Below are 17,625 nucleotides of genomic sequence, written 5' to 3'. Positions count from 1 at the left end.
GTGGCCATAGAGACTAATAAATAGTAAAGATTAGTCTCCGTATTATGAGTGACATGTCAGGTGATGGACCCACACAGGCTCAGGTGAGCTCAGGTGTGTGCTCACCTGTAGTAACGCGTCCTGTAGCTTATCAATCCAGGACCCTCCATCGACAGGTACACGTTTACCAAGGCGAATTTAAACGGGTTGGTGAAGGAGACCTTCACGTACATCAAGTGCCGCACCCGATAATCACCGCTTAACTGGAGAAGAAGAAGAAGAAGAAGAAGAAGAAGAAGAAGAAAAAAACATGTTTTTCCTGAAATGCTAGCAAAATGATGATGATGATGATGATGATGATGATGATGATGATGATATGTGTGTGTGTGTGTGTGTGTGTGTGTGTGTGTGTGTGTGTGTGTGTGTGTGTGCGTGTGTACCTCCACGGTGAGCTTCGTGGTCAGCAGGGTCAGCACCTTGATGCCGGTCACTGATTCGCCGTCAGACGTTCCCGTCACAATGAAGGTCAGGCTGACCTGAGAGCCCAGGTGAGGAGAGTACTCGTCACCCGAGATAGGGATCACCTCGGTTACCGCTGCAACACACACACACACACACACACACACACACACACACACACACAGGTTGTCACAGAGCTTCTCCTTAAAGTCACACACTCAACCTGGGTCACATGACCGGGTCACATGACTCACTCTCATTTGCCGGCACCATGACGGTGAAGTTGTGGTCCTTGAAGCGGCTGGCGGTGACTCCGGTGTAGAACACGATGGACCCGGCCAGGTGAGCTTTGATGGTCCTGACTGTGTCTCCCCGGTTGGTGAAGTTTACCTGGAGGGACACGTCCTGACCCAGCATTACCTGGAGGGAGTACAAGTACAAGTACCTGGAATTATGCTTGAGTAAAAGTACTGTGTTTGGTGATGATAATGAACTGGGGCCTTCATTAAGGGATGCAAAAACTACCTTTTTGAGGTACTTGTATCCTTATATTCCTGCTGCTATGTACTTTTTTACTGCACTACATTTATCTGATAACTCAAGTTAAACTTGACAGATTATTCATAATCAATAATGATGTAACATTACAGGTTAAACTATATGACATCATTTATAGTGATTATATTTATTATTCAGCTTCATGAGTACTTTTATTACTTTAAGTATATTTTGATGCTGCTACTTTTTCTGAAGTAACATTTTGATTATAGGATGTCAATATGCAGCAGCTTACTACGCAGTAGTATTAGTAATTGTACTTGGATTACCTGTTAAATACTTTGTGATAGACGTAGAGTCATGTGTGGAGAAAGAGAGACAGACAGAGAGACAGACAGGTGAGTTACCGGCTCAGCCTTGACCGAGACAGTCAGCTGGCTGTCAGGTATCTCAGAGTGATCCCTCACACAGCCGTATTCTTCCGCCCTGGCCATCGTCGCCTTGTCCTGAGCGCTACCTGGTGACACAAATCAGTCCATTCAAGGACTTATACTGAGAGAGGAGAGGAGACAAGGAGACGAGAGGAGGCAAGGATCGGGGACCAAGCGATGAAACAAGGAAAAGGATGCAAGGAGAGGATCGGAAACACCGAGATGAGAGGAGATAAGGAGATGAGAGTACACAAGGAGAGGACACACAAAGAAAAATGGACGCAAGGACAGGAGACAAGGAGAGGAAACAAGAAGAGGAATGGAGATAAACAGATGTGAGGACAAGGAGAGGAGACAAGAAGAGGATGTGAGACCAGGAAAGGGGAAAGAAAGAGAGCAGATAAGAAAAAAGGATAGGAGAAATTATTTATATATTTTATCTGTGTGTGTGTGTGTGTATGTGTATGTGTATGTGTGTGTGTGTGTGTGTGTGTGTGTGTGTGTGTGTGTGTGTCACCTTCGGTGTACTTGTAGGTGTTTGTGATGTCCACATGGCTGCTGCCATTCAGAGCTTTGGTGTAAATGGCCAAACCAATGAGAGCCGTCTCCACCCGGTACGGGGTCAGGGTCCCGTAGCGGTCCCGCTTGTGGAAGACGATGTCACTGTTCACCTGACGAGTAAATATTAAGATTTAAACTTCTATTATTAGAACAATAATATGCTTTTGTTAAATCACATTCCTTTTCCTTCCTTATTATTCTCAGCAGGTAATCAAAAAAGAAGAAAAAAAAATGTAAAGAAAGGTTAAATAAAATTTAAAAAATAAATCCCATAATCTCTCTGAGAGGCTGGACACATGTTCACTGTTCACCTGACGAGTAAATATTAACATGTAAACTTCAATTTAAACCTCAATTTAAAACAGGATATACATCAGCTGAGTGTATTATTTCTCACCAGGTAGTACAAAAAAAAGACAAGGTCCCTGTTCCCCTGACGAGTAAATATTAAGATTTAAAAAAAGGATATTAAATCAGCTAAATGTATTATTTCTCACCAGGCAATCAAAAAAGAAGAAAAAAAGAAGTAAAGAAAGGTAAAATTAAATTTAAAAAAAATGACAAAATCCCATAATCTCTCTGAGAGGCTGGACACATGTTTTATTTATATTCAATTCAATATTTTAATTACTTACATTTTGACTTACGGGATATAAAGGAATTTTTAAGATGTACTGGAACTGACCTCAGCGAAGACGAAGCCGGCGTCGTACTGGTGACACAGCATACCTTCCTTGATGGCTTTGATTGAAGCTGGACCGCAGCGGAAATGTCCTAAAAAGGCAAACACCGTGTTTATTGTCCACCTGTGTGTCCACCTGTCTGTCCACCTGTGTGTCCACCTGTCTGTCCATCTGTACTACCGTCGCTGGTCTCCTGAGGCGTGGAGTCCACCACCTGCCACCCTCCGAAGCCGGCCGGCAAGTCCTGGCGAGTGATCCACACCTCGTTCCAGCAGTGGTAGTTCCTACAGAGAAGTACTGTTAGTATGCCGTTGTTGTGCATGTGTATAGTTAGACAAACAATAAAGTGTTACCCAAGTTGTAGAACTTTCTTTTTTTTTTTAAACTAAAACATAATTTTACACAGTTTAAAATCCTAATAAATACCCAGATGCTGCAGTATTCGGACAATCTGAAGAATCTACCAAAATATGTATTGTCTCTAGTGGTGGAAAGTACATCGACTAAAGTATTGTATATTAGTACAATTATGAAGTACTTGTGAGCTTGTTTATATCTACGATGAGATGGTTTGTTTTCTTTCTGTTTTCATTCATCATGGACTCAATGTTTATGGACTCATCTCTTTGTGTCTTTTTTGTAGTCACTTTGTATACACTTTGTGTCTCTTTGTAGTCACTTTGTAGTCACTTTGTAGTTACTTTGTATACACTTTGTGTCTCTTTGTAGTCACTTTGTAGTCACTTTGTAGTTACTTTGTATACACTTTGTGTCTTTTTGTAGTCACTTTGTAGTTACTTTGTATACACTTTGTGTCTCTTTGTAGTCACTTTGTAGTTACTTTGTATATAATATGTGTCTCTTTGTAGTCACTTTGTGTCTCTTTGTAGTCATTTTATGTATCTTTGTGGTAGTTTTGTACCTCAAAAAAATGTGAGGTACTTCACTCACTATTTATTTTACTACTTCTGAGCCAACATTGTAACGGCTGCTTGTTTCTACGATGAGCTTGCGTTTATTTCTGGTTCAAATCATGACTTTGTAAAATCTTCACAGGGCAGGTAAAGAAAATCATAATGGACTGGTTTCTGGTCCGGCGGTATCCTAGCAACAGACATGGCTGACAGGCTTTTGGACCAACCAGACAGAGTCCCTGGTGTTGCGTTCATCCGGCGTGCCGTCCTCCTTGAAGATGAGGTCGGTCTTCAGGTTGCCCGTGTTGTCGTGAGCTGAACTGAAGTTGGTGACGACCCTCGACGGGATGCCGAGGGCGCGCAGGACTGCAGAGATGTGAAATATTACAATTATTGACATGACATATTGCATTCTAAGAACTAATTTAACATTGTTCACTCTCGTGTATCATTTTCTGAACCCCAAAAAACTCACTCCCACCTCCGCTCCCTTTGAATCTATTACAAAATAATGTTGATGCATGTGGTTGCAGTGAGTGTGTGTTTTGTGTCTCTTTGTAGTTCGCTTGAATCTCTTTGTAGTTGTTTTGTGTCCCTTTGTAGTTGTTTTGTGTCTCTTTCTAGTTGCTTTGTGTCTCTTTGTAGTTACTTTGTGTCTCTTTGTAGTTACTTTGTGTCTCTTTCTAGTTACTTTGTGTCTCTTTCTAGTTGCTTTGTGTCTCTTTCTAGTTACTTTGTGTCTCTTTCTAGTTACTTTGTGTCCCTTTGTAGTTGGTTTGTGTCTCTTTGTAGTTGGGTTGTGTCTCTTTGTAGCTGCTTTGTGTCTCTTTCTAGTTGTTTAGCGTGTCTTTATGGTTGCAAAAACAACCCCTGTTTTATGATAGTGTTGACATGACGCCAGCCTTTTAAAAGTACTCACAGGTGTTGAAGACTCCGGCGTACACCCAGCACTGTGCGTAGCTGACGGGGACTCCGGTGTTGGCATACTGCAACAGGATCTTGACGCTGCCCGTCCACGATGTCGGGGACTGGCCCATCGAGTAGTTGTCACTCCAGTTCCCAACCAACACGCCGTTATCATCTTGAGAGTTAATCTGGGCAAAGAGGCAGGTCAAAGTTCACTGAGACTACACACCAGAAAACAACAACTTAGTCTTTTTTAGAGTTTTAGAAATGTACTCATATCTGCATAAGAAGATGGTTTGGTGTATTTGCATGATAATATAAGCTTTAATCTTCTTTGAACAAGCAGAAATCCAGAGGGATCTTGTCCGGACTTAAATGAAGTCTCAGGGAATCATCAAACTTCAGCCGGAGTTGTTCTCTGGACGACTACGAAATGTCTGAACAAATGTGTTTCTTAGACCGCCTGAGTAACTGTGTGTTCTCACCATGGCCGATCCCTTCCGGACCATTTTGATGACGTCGCCTCGGTCGTAGATCGGCATCCGGGATGCGTCCAAGATGTGAATGCAGGCGTCCAGGACACCGCGCTCAAACTGCAGGGGGGAGAAAACACGTTGACCGGAAGTTCATCCTCTGTGGTTGGTAATGATTCGTGTGTGTGTGTGTGTGTGTGTGTGTGTGTGTGTGTGTGTGTGTGTGTGTGTGTGTGTGTGTGTACCTGTCCATAAACCCAGTCGCGGTCGAACACTGATCCCAGTGAACCCTGATAGATCACCCCGTGTTCGTTCAGGACGTACTCCGAAAGCTCTGAATTGTTAGCGAGATAACAGGCGTCCTCTGCAAAGAGAGACACAACAACAGCATTTAATACTCAGTATAGTCTGAAAACTTCTCGTTAAAACCAAGATTATAGAAACTTTATGTGACATGACATTTTTACTATTTCCTCTTTACCACACGCCCTCAATAAAAGAAACGTAAACTCTCCACTAACAGAAGTTCTTTAAACATAATGAAAAGAAATGTCCTCACTCACTACAAAATCTGATGACACCGGCAACATTTTTTACGTATGAAACAAAACTCGTTCAAACAGAATTGACAGGAAAGTGAATCTACTTTAAAACGAGTGTTTAACTCGTAGAAGCACAGGACTAAACTTGTGGTATTACAATCGTTATATGAGCCTCCACCAGGGGGCAGTGCAGGAGGTCGTACCTGCACACCAGGCGTTGAACAGCAGGTACAGGTCAGTGTTGGTGTCCCTCTTGGTTCTCTGCATGCCGCCGCCCCCCACGATGGCCACGTATGTACGGAACTTCCCCACGATGGCACTGGCTGTCGGTGTGATGCCCAAAATCACAGACTCACCCTGATTCTCCAGAATCTGACCCTCCCACGGGCCGCCGCCACCACGGGTACCGAAGGTCACCAGCACCAGGGAGCCCTTGCTGGCTGTCGGGTTAGAACCTGGAGGAGGAAGAGGATTAATGATGGAGGGAGGAGAGGAGGTGAGGAGAAAAGAGGAGGCAAGGAGAAGGGAAGAAAGAAGATGAAAAGAGAGGGAACATGGAGAGGAGCAACTGGTTTGGGTCGAGGTCACCGACACACAGACACTTCCCTAATCTGTGGGTGTGCGTGTGTGTGTGTGTGTGTGTGTGTGTGTGTGTGTGTGCTTGTGTGTGTGTGTGTGCGTGTTTGTGCAGAATGGCTCCTTATACTGTGTCGTTAGTTCGTTATATTATATATATATATATTATATAATTATTATATATATATAATATATATATATATATATATCTGTCATCACTAATTTATACATTCATGGGTATTGTTAGATACTTTGAGTACTACTGGGAAGTAGTAGTAGGATTGTATAAACTATCAAATGTAGTAAATACAATTACAAAAAAACAATAACAAAATACATATTTTTCATATTTGCCTCTGACTTGGAGTCATAGAAGAAAGTAGCCTAAAATGGAAATGCTGAGTATGCGTGTGTGTGTGTGTGTGTGTGTGTGTGTGTGTGTGTGTGTGTGTGTGTGTGTGTGTGTTTGTGGTGTGTGACGAATGTGAAGCTGGCTAATTAGCTCAAAATGGTCTAATTGTTCAGGTGACTGTTAACGAGTGTCTTTTCATCAGCTAATTGGCTAACGAGGGAGCGGTTTAACTGCTGGTCTCCGGTGTGCCGAGGTGCGGCGACTGAGCGCGCTCCGTACAGAAACCACGCCCACCCTTCTGTGAGCGTGAAACAGACTGAAGACGTTCAGGTTACTAGGAAAATGTGAATTTAATGAGGTTATAAATGACGTAAGTAATACTCCATCTGATATATAAATAGAAACTAATTTAAATACAAATAAAAGTAAAATAAAGTATATATTAATTAATGTCTAAACAGAATATATTTTGACAAATTACGCCTCTATAGATTCCAACGCTGCCAAGATTCCCTATCTTAATCTTGATCCTGAACCCAGAACCCTATCCCGATCCTAACCCCAATACTGATCCATATCCCAAACATTATCCTAAGCCTTATCCTGATCCTTCCCTTGACCCAGAACCCTAACCCAAACCCAATCCCAATACCGAGCCTCATCCTGATCCGTTCCTTGAGCCAGAACCCTATCCCAATCCCAAACCCTATCCAGGGCCTTATCCTGATCCTTAACTCGATCCTGAACCCTATCCATAACCCAATCCCAAACCCTATCCAGAGCCTTATCCTGATCCGTTCCTTGAGCCAGAACCCTATCCCAATCCCAAACCCTATCCAGAGCCTTATCCTGATCCGTTCCTTGAGCCAGAACCCTATCCCAATCCCAAACCCTATCCAGAGCCTTATCCTGATCCCTAACTCGATCCTTGACCCCGATCCTATCCCCCCTCAGAATATGAATCAGCTCAAACTCACCAATCAGGAACTCGACCTGGAAGTCGTCGTCGTCCGCCAGCGGGCGGTTGAAGGTGACCTGCATCATGAACTCCTGACCGCGACGGACCACCAGGTTTTCAATGTCATACTCGCTGGTGAAGTGTTTCGGCTTGTTTCTCTGCTGAAGCATGTTGACTTTTTTCACCAACAGAGATCCTGAGAGTGAGGGAATGAAAGGGTACGACATGATTTAATGTTATGGATCATAGATCAGATCATCACAGAAAGAAGCATATAGATTAAACGGATCTCACCGCCTGTAGGGGCAACTCCTCTGGGTGTGGCCTCATCCTCAAAAGGCTCAAACTCTTGATAATCATCTTCATCTTCAGTGAGGTTAGAGGTCGGCAGCTGAAGATCATTAAGAAACATAATTAAATGACTAAAAAAAGAATCAGAGAGTTTTGAATACATGCAAGAGCATCCCCACGTTGTAGTCCATCAACTGGAGTCCGAGTCCGATCCACATCCTATTCCCTATCAGTAACCCGAGTCCGATCCGTATCCTGATTTGGATCCCTAACCCGAGTCCGATCTGCATCCTGATCTCTATCAGTAACCCGAGTCCAATCCCGATTCCTTAACCTGATCCTTATCCCTCTATCCTGATCCTTCACCCTAACCCGAGACCCATCCGCATTATGACCCCTAACTCGATCCCTATCCTAAACCTTATCAGTAACCCGAGTCCTATCCTGAACCTGATCCCTATAAGTAACCTGATCCTGATCCCGTTCCCTATCCTGATCCCTATCCTGATCCCCATCTTCATTCCGATCCCATGTTCACCTACCAAGATTATTTCAGAGTACGCTGACACACACAATCAAAGAGTACTTGATGATGGCCGAGAAAATGGAATTAACCTGAACTAAATACTTTATTTAGAAGAAAATTGTCAAGTTTGCAGTACCGGCTCGCTGTAGCGCCCAATGAAGTTGTTTTGTTGGTTGCGTACAAGAGACATGATGGTTGAAACACGTTTCAATGAAGTCACTGGATGGAAGGAGAAAAAACAAATCAATGAAAACAGACAAAAACGAATAAAAATACAAACATATATATATATATATATATATATATATATATATTAAAACATCATACTATAAGATGATACTATAACATTAATGTAAAGTTAAATCATCATAAAGTATTATAGAAATATTAAAGAATAATATAACAGGAAATATAAATGTTCAAATGGGGGGAAATGTATTTAACATTTTTGAAAGTTAATTATGTTCACAAATTAAATGCTATTGAATAATAAAAAAAATATATTAATTATTGTTAAATACTGCATAGTATCACTTTCATTATTGAACAAATGTAATTAGAATCTAAAATAAAATAGTGCAGCAGCTAAGATATAGAAATATCATATATAGTTAAATATAAAGTATTATATAATACAGTGATAGTCTGGTTACAAAAAGTAAAATAAACTTGAATATACATTTAAAAAAAAAGATGATTAAAATAAAATATCAGACATTTACTTTTTTTTTATTGAAAAATCTGAAAAGAATAACAATGGCAATAATAAGAGAGAGAGAGAGAGAGAGAGAGAGAGCGAGAGAGAGAGAGAGTGTGTGTGTGTGTGTGTGTGTATGTCTCACCGCTCAGATGAAGTTCGTCTGTCGAGTCTCTGACGATCAAATCAGAAGACGATGATATTGACTTCAACATCAGTTTATATACACACACTGCTTCCCCTTTTTACTCACACACACACACACACACACACACACACACACACACACACACACACACACACACACACACACACACACACACACACACGGATACTCAGCATTTCCATTTTAGGCTACTTTCTCCTATGACTCCAAGTCAGAGGCAAATATGAAAAATATGTATTTTGTTATTGTATTTTTTAATTGTATTTACTGCATTTGATAGTTTAGACACATACAAATGTGTTTATACTATCCTACGACTACTTCCCAGTAGTACTCAAAGTCTCTAACAATACATTTGAATGTACAAATTAGTGATGACAGATATATATTATGTATATTATGTATTATATAATATAATATAATAACTAAGTAACTAACGACATATTGATAATATTTAGATATCTACATGATGCATTAAGGGTCAATTTAATGAACTATAAGGACATAAAAGTACAAATAAGTGATCATTTGCAACAAAAATGCAACAAAAACGATCAAAAAAGATTACATCAACTAATAAAACATAAACAAATACTACCCAAGTACTTTACTGAAGTACAAATGAGGCACTTTAATTACTTTACTCTTCTACTTTTGTACATTTCAGGAGCAAATATTTTACTTTTTACTCCACTACACTTATTATACATTAACTTTCTCCATAAAATAATACAACATGTAATTTGTACTTAACTAGCAATCTACCCAGAAGTAAACAAAGTATCTAAACTTGTCACCGCAGTGATGAACTTCAACTTAAAAATACTTTTATGTAAACAAAAAAGAATGTTCTACGATTATAAAACATTCTGCATAAAAAGGACTTTTACTTTTGACAGTAAAGTACAGTTTGGTATTTCTTTTACTTGAGTACTTCTTACGATTCAAGTAAAAGTACTTCTTACAGTACAAGTAAAAGTCCTGCTAACTAAATTGTACAAGTATGAAAGTAATAGCACCAAAACATACTTTATGTATTGACAAGGAAAAGTACTTGTTATGCAGAAAGGGTCATTTCAGAAGACTTTTTCTCGTGACTTTTAATACTTTTAGTGGTATTTATATTTTGTCAGTGTTAAAATGATCTTTCTACATTTTATAATATATTATAATCAGGACCCTTAGAGGTTTACTTCTTTCTTAAAACACACTGAGATGTTGGAAAGTAAAAAAACACCAGCTTCCTGTGCAGGAACTTCCTCTGACCTTGACCTCCGGCTGTGAGGTCACCGTGACACGCTGCGGCTGATTGGTCAGGGGACCCAAGTTCCACTTCCTGTTTGCTGACTGACATCTCTGCTGTGAACTTTATATTAAGTATGAGATGGAATCAAGAATAAACAAATAAATAATAAATAAATAACTCGGTGGTGATCAGTGTCGAGAGGTCTTTCCTTCAGGAGAAGAAACTAGAAGTCAATAACTGGTGTTCATGGTTATTTTTAACGTAAACAAGCTAACCAAGTATTTTAGTTTTTTTAGAGACGTGAGAGAGCCATGTTGGATCTGAGACACGTAGATTATGAGACACGTTGATTGTGAGACATGTTGGACGTGAGACATGTTGGATGTGAGACATGTTGATTGTGAGACATGTTGGATGTGAGACATGTTGATTGTGAGACATGTTGGACATGAGACATGTTGATTGTGAGACATGTTGATTGTGAGACATGTTGGACGTGAGACATGTTGGATGTGAGACATGTTGATTGTGAGACATGTTGGACGTGAGACATGTTGGACGTGAGACATGTTGGACGTGAGACATGTTGGACGTGAGACATGTTGGACGTGAGACATGTTGATTGTGAGACATGTTGATTGTGAGACATGTTGGATGTGAGACATGTTGATTGTGAGACATGTTGGACGTGAGACATGTTGGACGTGAGACATGTTGGACGTGAGACATGTTGGATGTGAGACATGTTGATTGTGAGACATGTTGATTGTGAGACATGTTGGATGTGAGACATGTTGATTGTGAGACATGTTGGACGTGAGACATGTTGGATCTGAGACACATAGATTGTGAGACACGTTGATTGTGAGACATGTTGATTGTGAGACATGTTGGACGTGAGACATGTTGGATGTGAGACATGTTGATTGTGAGACATGTTGGATGTGAGACATGTTGATTGTGAGACATGTTGGACATGAGACATGTTGGACGTGAGACATGTTGGACGTGAGACATGTTGGACGTGAGACATGTTGATTGTGAGACATGTTGATTGTGAGACATGTTGATTGTGAGACATGTTGATTGTGAGACATGTTGATTGTGAGACATGTTGGACGTGAGACATGTTGGACGTGAGACATGTTGATTGTGAGACATGTTGATTGTGAGACATGTTGATTGTGAGACATGTTGGACGTGAGACATGTTGGACATGAGACATGTTGGACGTGAGACATGTTGGACGTGAGACATGTTGGATGTGAGACATGTTGGACGTGAGCTGCAGGTCGACTCGTCCTCAGAAGCAGAAGTGAGACAGGAGGTCACTCTGACACGTCTGAGTCGACTAAAACTGAAATAAAAAAACATATTTCTTCTATTGTGAAAGTTTCCAAAATGTTTATTCATGTTTTAGCCACTTTAGTTCAGACTGAATTTTTTTATTCCAATTATTATTACTATAATAAAAATAATAATAACAATAATTATTGTGATTACATTTTTATAAAAAATTATGATGATGATAATAATACAAATTATTATGATCAGATTTTGTGTTCCAATTAGTGTCACTACAAAAATAATAATTATGATTCTAAAAACTACAATAATGATAATTATCATGATTTACTTTTTTATTGTTGTTAAAAATGTTATTAACAATATTATTGTTATTATCATTTTAAAGTCTGGTTTGTTCATGCATAGTTTATAGTGTAATTATGTGAGATGCATAAACATTTCCCTTTATGCATCTCACATAATTACACTATAAACGGAGCATATTTCAATAAAACTATTTGTTCCAAAACAATAAATGCATATTTCTTCAGCAGATCCCCGAGCAGCAAAGAGACGAAGGTCAAAGGTCGGAGCAGAGTGTTAATGCCTCTGGTGGTTGTTTAAAAAAGTGAATAAAGAAAGTGTCGGAGCAAACAAAGCCTGAACTGAGGTCGGCCTGTAAGGAAAGATGCAGGGATTAGAAAACCCGGAGCTTTATAATAACTACACACTATTTAGCATTAGTATAGCATGAATAATCACTTAATTCATCATTTACAAAGCATTGTTCCAACATGAACACTCATTAGTAACTCCCTATTAAAAACCCTATTGCAAACAGAGACACGCGACTAATTGATAAAGAAGAGCCGGACAACCGTAAATACTCGTGTAAAGTACAGTTAAGTACATCAAACGTGTACTACAGTGCAGTACTTGAGTAAATGTACTTAGCTGCTGTTTCACATCTCTGACACCAGATGGCGCCACTGACTGAGAAAACAAAGGGAGGAAGTACCGATGGTGATGCTGCAGCCTGCGCTCACACACACACACACACACACACACACACACACACAGCCCCATTGAAGACTAAAAAATGTCTTTAGTGACGATCAGGTCCAAGATTTTGGAGTCTGAGTTAACATAGAGCTCTATGGAGCAGAGAGGTGGCTGCAGCCAAATGTGTGAATCTGGTGGATTCTATCGACATATGTCTACCACAAGCTCAACATTTCCTACGCGTTGATCTACAAATGATGCCTGAGGAGTGAAGATTGGGGAATTGGTGGCTAAATGAATAAACAAAACCTGCAAGCTCTGTCCTCTGGCGATGACATCACGCGCTCTGAGCAGCGCAATACACACCCATTGTAAAGTCAGAAACGGTCGGAAAAAAGCATAAAACATAAACGTTGACAGTTCAAAAAGTATAAAAGATATAAAAAAGTTGAATCATACAGTAATATTTTAAGGTTTTGTCAACATTTAAAAGTGTACATGGTGTCTGCAGCTGAATGTATGCAGAACCTTTAAGCTCTTACAGAAGAAGTTTGAGAAGACTTGAAGATGTTCTGTTTGCATACCCATACTAAATACAGAATATCTCCTCAACCACAAGGGCTATTTGAATAATTTCAAAGGATATACTATACAGAAAACACTTGTGAGACCAGTTAAGATGTTCATATAGCAGTGTATATGTTACTGGTTTATTGGTTGATGATAGAACACAGGAAAGAAAACAAATTCCAGGATGTATTTCCTCTTTTTAATTATGCATATCATCTCTTTTCTTTCTACTATAATATATCACTATGTGTTAACAGTATATCTGCAAAGTGTGAGTTTGAGTAAGTGAAGTTAAATATTTTTAGTAATTAGTGCATATTTCGTGAACCGTAGGTTTAGGTCCGCTGAGAGCCAAAATGCCCTAACTTTCTTCCTGGACCTTGAATGCCTCTGGTTCCACAACAGACGGCCTCTGCTGAAGCAGAAGCACCAAAACATCTCTAACGTCTCAAGGGATGTGTTGGTGTTGATTGATTCTGTAGGTCTAAGCTTTCCAGAAAGGTGCACCATTCATGTGTGGCATCAAGCTTGGGATATGCAAATTTATATTTTCATAACTTGGGGAGCTCTCTCGAGTCATTTTCGAGTCCTCTCGAGTCATATTTATGTTTTATGTTAATTTATGTTAATGTTTGGTTGAATTGTGTTATAAACATGTCAAATGGACTTATATGCTCATGTAAGGCTGTGCAGTTTTCTGTTGCAATGTCACATCAGTGGCTCTGGTATCGATTCACAGGAGTATGAGGACTTGGAGAGTGAGGAAGATCTCCTGATGAAGAATTCAGCCCCCAGTTTTGGGGTCGCTGGGGCTTATCAGGTCCCATTCATTTATTTTCATGAAGAACTTAATGTTTCAAAAAGTTACAATTTGAAATATGAAAAGTCATAGCACCCCGCTACTGAAGGATTGAATATTGAATATTTTAATAGCTGAACGGTTTCTTTAGCTGAAAATATGAAGGAGTAGACGTTCAAAATACGTACGGAAGAAATATAAAAAGTTGAATAAAGATGTGCTTGAAGCATTCCAAGTTGAATAATGAGTGACATCGTCGTTGGTTTGAAAATGCTTTTATTGTGAGTAGAAGGGTTTTGCATTAATAAGTAAAAGATTACAATCACATTTCTGGAAATAAAAAAAATGGTGAACAGGTTTGATTAATAATGGATTAATATTTCATATTCTGCTCATATTGTAGGTTCCAAATCTCATTTCATCAAGAAAAGGTCAAGTTGTAATTCATTAATTTAAATGTAAAGATTAAAACAATTCCGAAATAAAAAGACAAACTCATTTTAGGTTAAAAAAAAAATTGCCTGAAGTTTGACAACAAAGTCCATTCTGAGTTTGTTATTTTGTGTTAAATTCCCCACTTTTTGCCTCACAGGAACTTTTTGGGCCTTTTAAAATGTTCCATCACCTGTTTTTATTTATTTGGAATTCATTGTTTGCTAAGTCCCCGTAGCATTTAATACACAGAAATTTGTTTGTGTTTTTTTCATAAATAAAAACAACATTATTTAAACAAACTGGTTGTGAAAGGGTTAAACGTTGTTGGTTATGATCAGAACGAAAGTTGGTTAAAAGATGTAACTCTGGGAAAGTGAAAAATAATTTGAATATATCATTTATTTTTATGCTGACGTTGAAGCAAAAACGTGATAAACAATTTTTAAAATGACAATTATTATCTAGCAATGAACTACTGGACCTTTTACACCTCTTTTAATTTCTTAACAATATATGCGCCTATGCATTTGCGTGCCGATTTTAGTAATCTAAAATATTTATAAAACATAAATATAAAAGATTTATGTATCTATACGGAGATCACTGTATTAATGAAAAATCTGATTTGCCAAATAAAGTGCAACTAAACAATATATAATATGCATTTTAGTTTCCTCACTGAACAGATCTCCCTCCATCAGCAGAGCGAAACCAAAAAGAAATTAAAGAATAAATCGAAGATTTGCGTGGTTGGTTTGGCTCCGCCCTCTCAGTTTCAAGCTGCTGTGATTGGCGGACGGGCGTAAAGGGCGAGGGGCGGGCGTCACAGCTCTGTGGACCAATCAGCATCTCAGCCACGGATTTTGACATAAGCCACTCCCATCACCTGTAAAAAGTTGAGTTTAATAAAAGAAAAAATAATAAAAGAAAAATGTGTATAATATAATACAACATCATATTTTATAATATAATGTTTTACAAGGTAATACAATATATTATAATAATATAATAGTCACCTGACGCAGGTTTTTGCAGTCCAAAACTGCAATCAGGGTGCGGTTCCCCCTCCGCCGAGGTCTGAACCCTTCCGTCCAGGAGATGGAACCCTCAGGCTCAATGAAGCTGGAACACAATCATACACAGGTGTGAGCTCAGGTAAGCCCAACCCCAGGCTCAGGTGAGCTCAGGTGTGTGCTCACCTGTAGTGACGCGTCCTGTAGTTTATCAATCCAGGACCCTCCATCGACAGGTGCACGTCTGCCAGGCCGTAATTAAACGGGTTGGTGAAGGAGACGTTCACGTACATCAGGCTCTGCAGCCGAGAGCGACCACGCAACTGTAGGAGAAGGAGGAGGAGGAGGAGGAAAAGGAGAGGGAGGAGGAGGAGGAGGAGGAGGAGGAGGAGGAGGAGGAGGAGGAAAAGGAGGAGGAGGCGGAGGAGGAGGGGGAGGAGGTAATTTAAAGTTGTGTGTGAATGTTAGTTGGTCCTGATGGGCAGGTGGCTCCTCCCATCGGTGTATGAACGGCTGAATAATGTTGTGTAGTGTTAAAGCGCTTTGAGTGGTCAGAATTTACCATGTGTGTGTGTGTGTGTGTGTGTGTGTGTGTGTGTGTGTGTGTGTGTGTGTGTGTGTGTACCTTCACGGTGAGTGTCGGGGTCAGCAGGTTCAGCACCTTGATGCCGGTCACTGAATCCTCGTCAGACTTTCCCGTCACAATGAAGCTCAGGCTGACCTGAGAGCCCAGGTGAGGAGAGTACTCCTCACCTGGGATAGGGATCACCTCGGTTAGCGCTGCAACACACACACACACACACACACACACACACACACACACACACACACACACACACACACACACACAAATACACAGGAAGTCACAGAAAAAGTTCAATTCAGTTTATTTTGTATAGCGCACGATAAAAAATTACACATTATCCTCAGAGGGCTTTACAGTCTGTACACATATGACATCCTCTGTCCCGGGACCTCACATCAGATCAGGAAAAACTCTCCCAAAAAAGCCTTTCACAGGGAGAAAAAGAGAAGAAACCTTCGGGAGAGAAACAGAGGATTAGATGCCCGAACCACCTCAGCTGACTCCTTTCGACACAAAGGGGTAGCGGCTCCTCTCCAAGTTCCCTCCTGATGTCCAAGCTCCTTACCCCATCTCTAAGGCTGAGCCCCACAGAGGAAACGATCACGACCCAAAGTTCGTGACAGTAGGTGAGGGTTGGAACGTAGCCACACCAGTAAATTGAGAGCTTTTCCTTCTGGCTCAGCCCCCTCTTCACCAATACATTACTACTGGCTTTGATGTGTGTTGTATAAATATGCTTTATTATTATCAACCACACAAGATATGTTTTCAGATTAAACCTGCGACTAATAGACAGAGACAATCAGCTCTCTGATGTGGCGACAGCCAGGCGTTTCCCATCATGCACTGGGCCACGCAGTCGGTGAACAGCTACTGCGGCGCCTGGCTCTAAAATCTGCGGCCGCCTCGCTCTCGTGAGACTATCGTTGACCACGTGTGCATGACGTCATAGCAAGTCGGGATCTAGTCGGACACAAATCTACCCAGAATGCATTGTGCGCCGATCGCTGGTGCTCGATTCTACACAGGACTGACTCATCTCGTACGAACCCAGTGATGATGACCGGGTCACATGACTCACTCTGATCCGCCGGCACCGTGACGGTGAAGTTGTGTTTCTTGAAGCGGCTGGCGGTGACTCCGGTGTAGAACACGATGGACCCGGCCAGGTGAGCTTTAATGGTCCTGACTGTGTCTCCCCGGTTGGTGAAGTTTACCTGGAGGGACACGTCCTGACCCAGCAATACCTGGAGGGAGTACAAGTACAAGTACCTGGAATTATGCTTGAGTAAAAGTACTGCGTTTGGTGATGATAATGAACTGGGGCCTTCATAAAGGAATGCATAAAGTACCTTTTTGAGGTACTTGTATCCTTGTATTCCTGCTACTATGTACTTTTTTACTGCACTACATTTATCTGATAACTCAAGTTAAACTTCTGACATGGAGACAGGTGTGGAGACAGACAGAGAGACAGACAGGTGAGTTACCTGCTCATCGTGGACAGAGACAGACACAGATACAGGTGGGGAGACAGCCAGAGAGACAGACAGAGAGACAGACAGGTGAGTTACCGGCTCAGCGTGAAGGGAGACAGTCAGCGGGCTGTCAGGTATCTCAGAGTGATTCCTCTGAGAGCCGTATTCTTCTGCCCGGCTCATCGTCGCATTGTCCT

General features: G+C 40.7%; 1 protein-coding gene across 1 annotated transcript; it reads right to left on the bottom strand.

Annotated features, from left to right (window-relative positions):
* Positions 1–101: 101 nt before the first annotated feature.
* On the bottom strand, positions 102–17,611 carry LOC306750723 (coagulation factor XIII A chain-like; the record flags this gene model as incomplete). The annotated part of the gene is made up of 19 exons (XM_079234194.1): positions 102–242; positions 420–515; positions 709–858; positions 1,344–1,453; positions 1,885–2,038; positions 2,614–2,702; positions 2,792–2,895; positions 3,753–3,891; positions 4,445–4,619; positions 4,917–5,024; positions 5,150–5,268; positions 5,650–5,901; positions 7,352–7,528; positions 7,627–7,723; positions 15,368–15,473; positions 15,551–15,687; positions 15,990–16,117; positions 17,032–17,197; positions 17,525–17,611. 19 exons carry the CDS (start codon positions 17,609–17,611, stop codon positions 102–104), a joined length of 2,535 nt encoding a protein of 844 aa, XP_079090320.1.
* Positions 17,612–17,625: the final 14 nt, after the last annotated feature.

Source organism: Taurulus bubalis (genome assembly GCF_910589615.1).
Source record: "Taurulus bubalis genome assembly, chromosome: 18".
In the NCBI taxonomy this organism is placed as follows: Eukaryota; Metazoa; Chordata; class Actinopteri; order Perciformes; family Cottidae; genus Taurulus; species Taurulus bubalis.
This window is presented reverse-complemented; position numbering and strand designations above follow the sequence as displayed.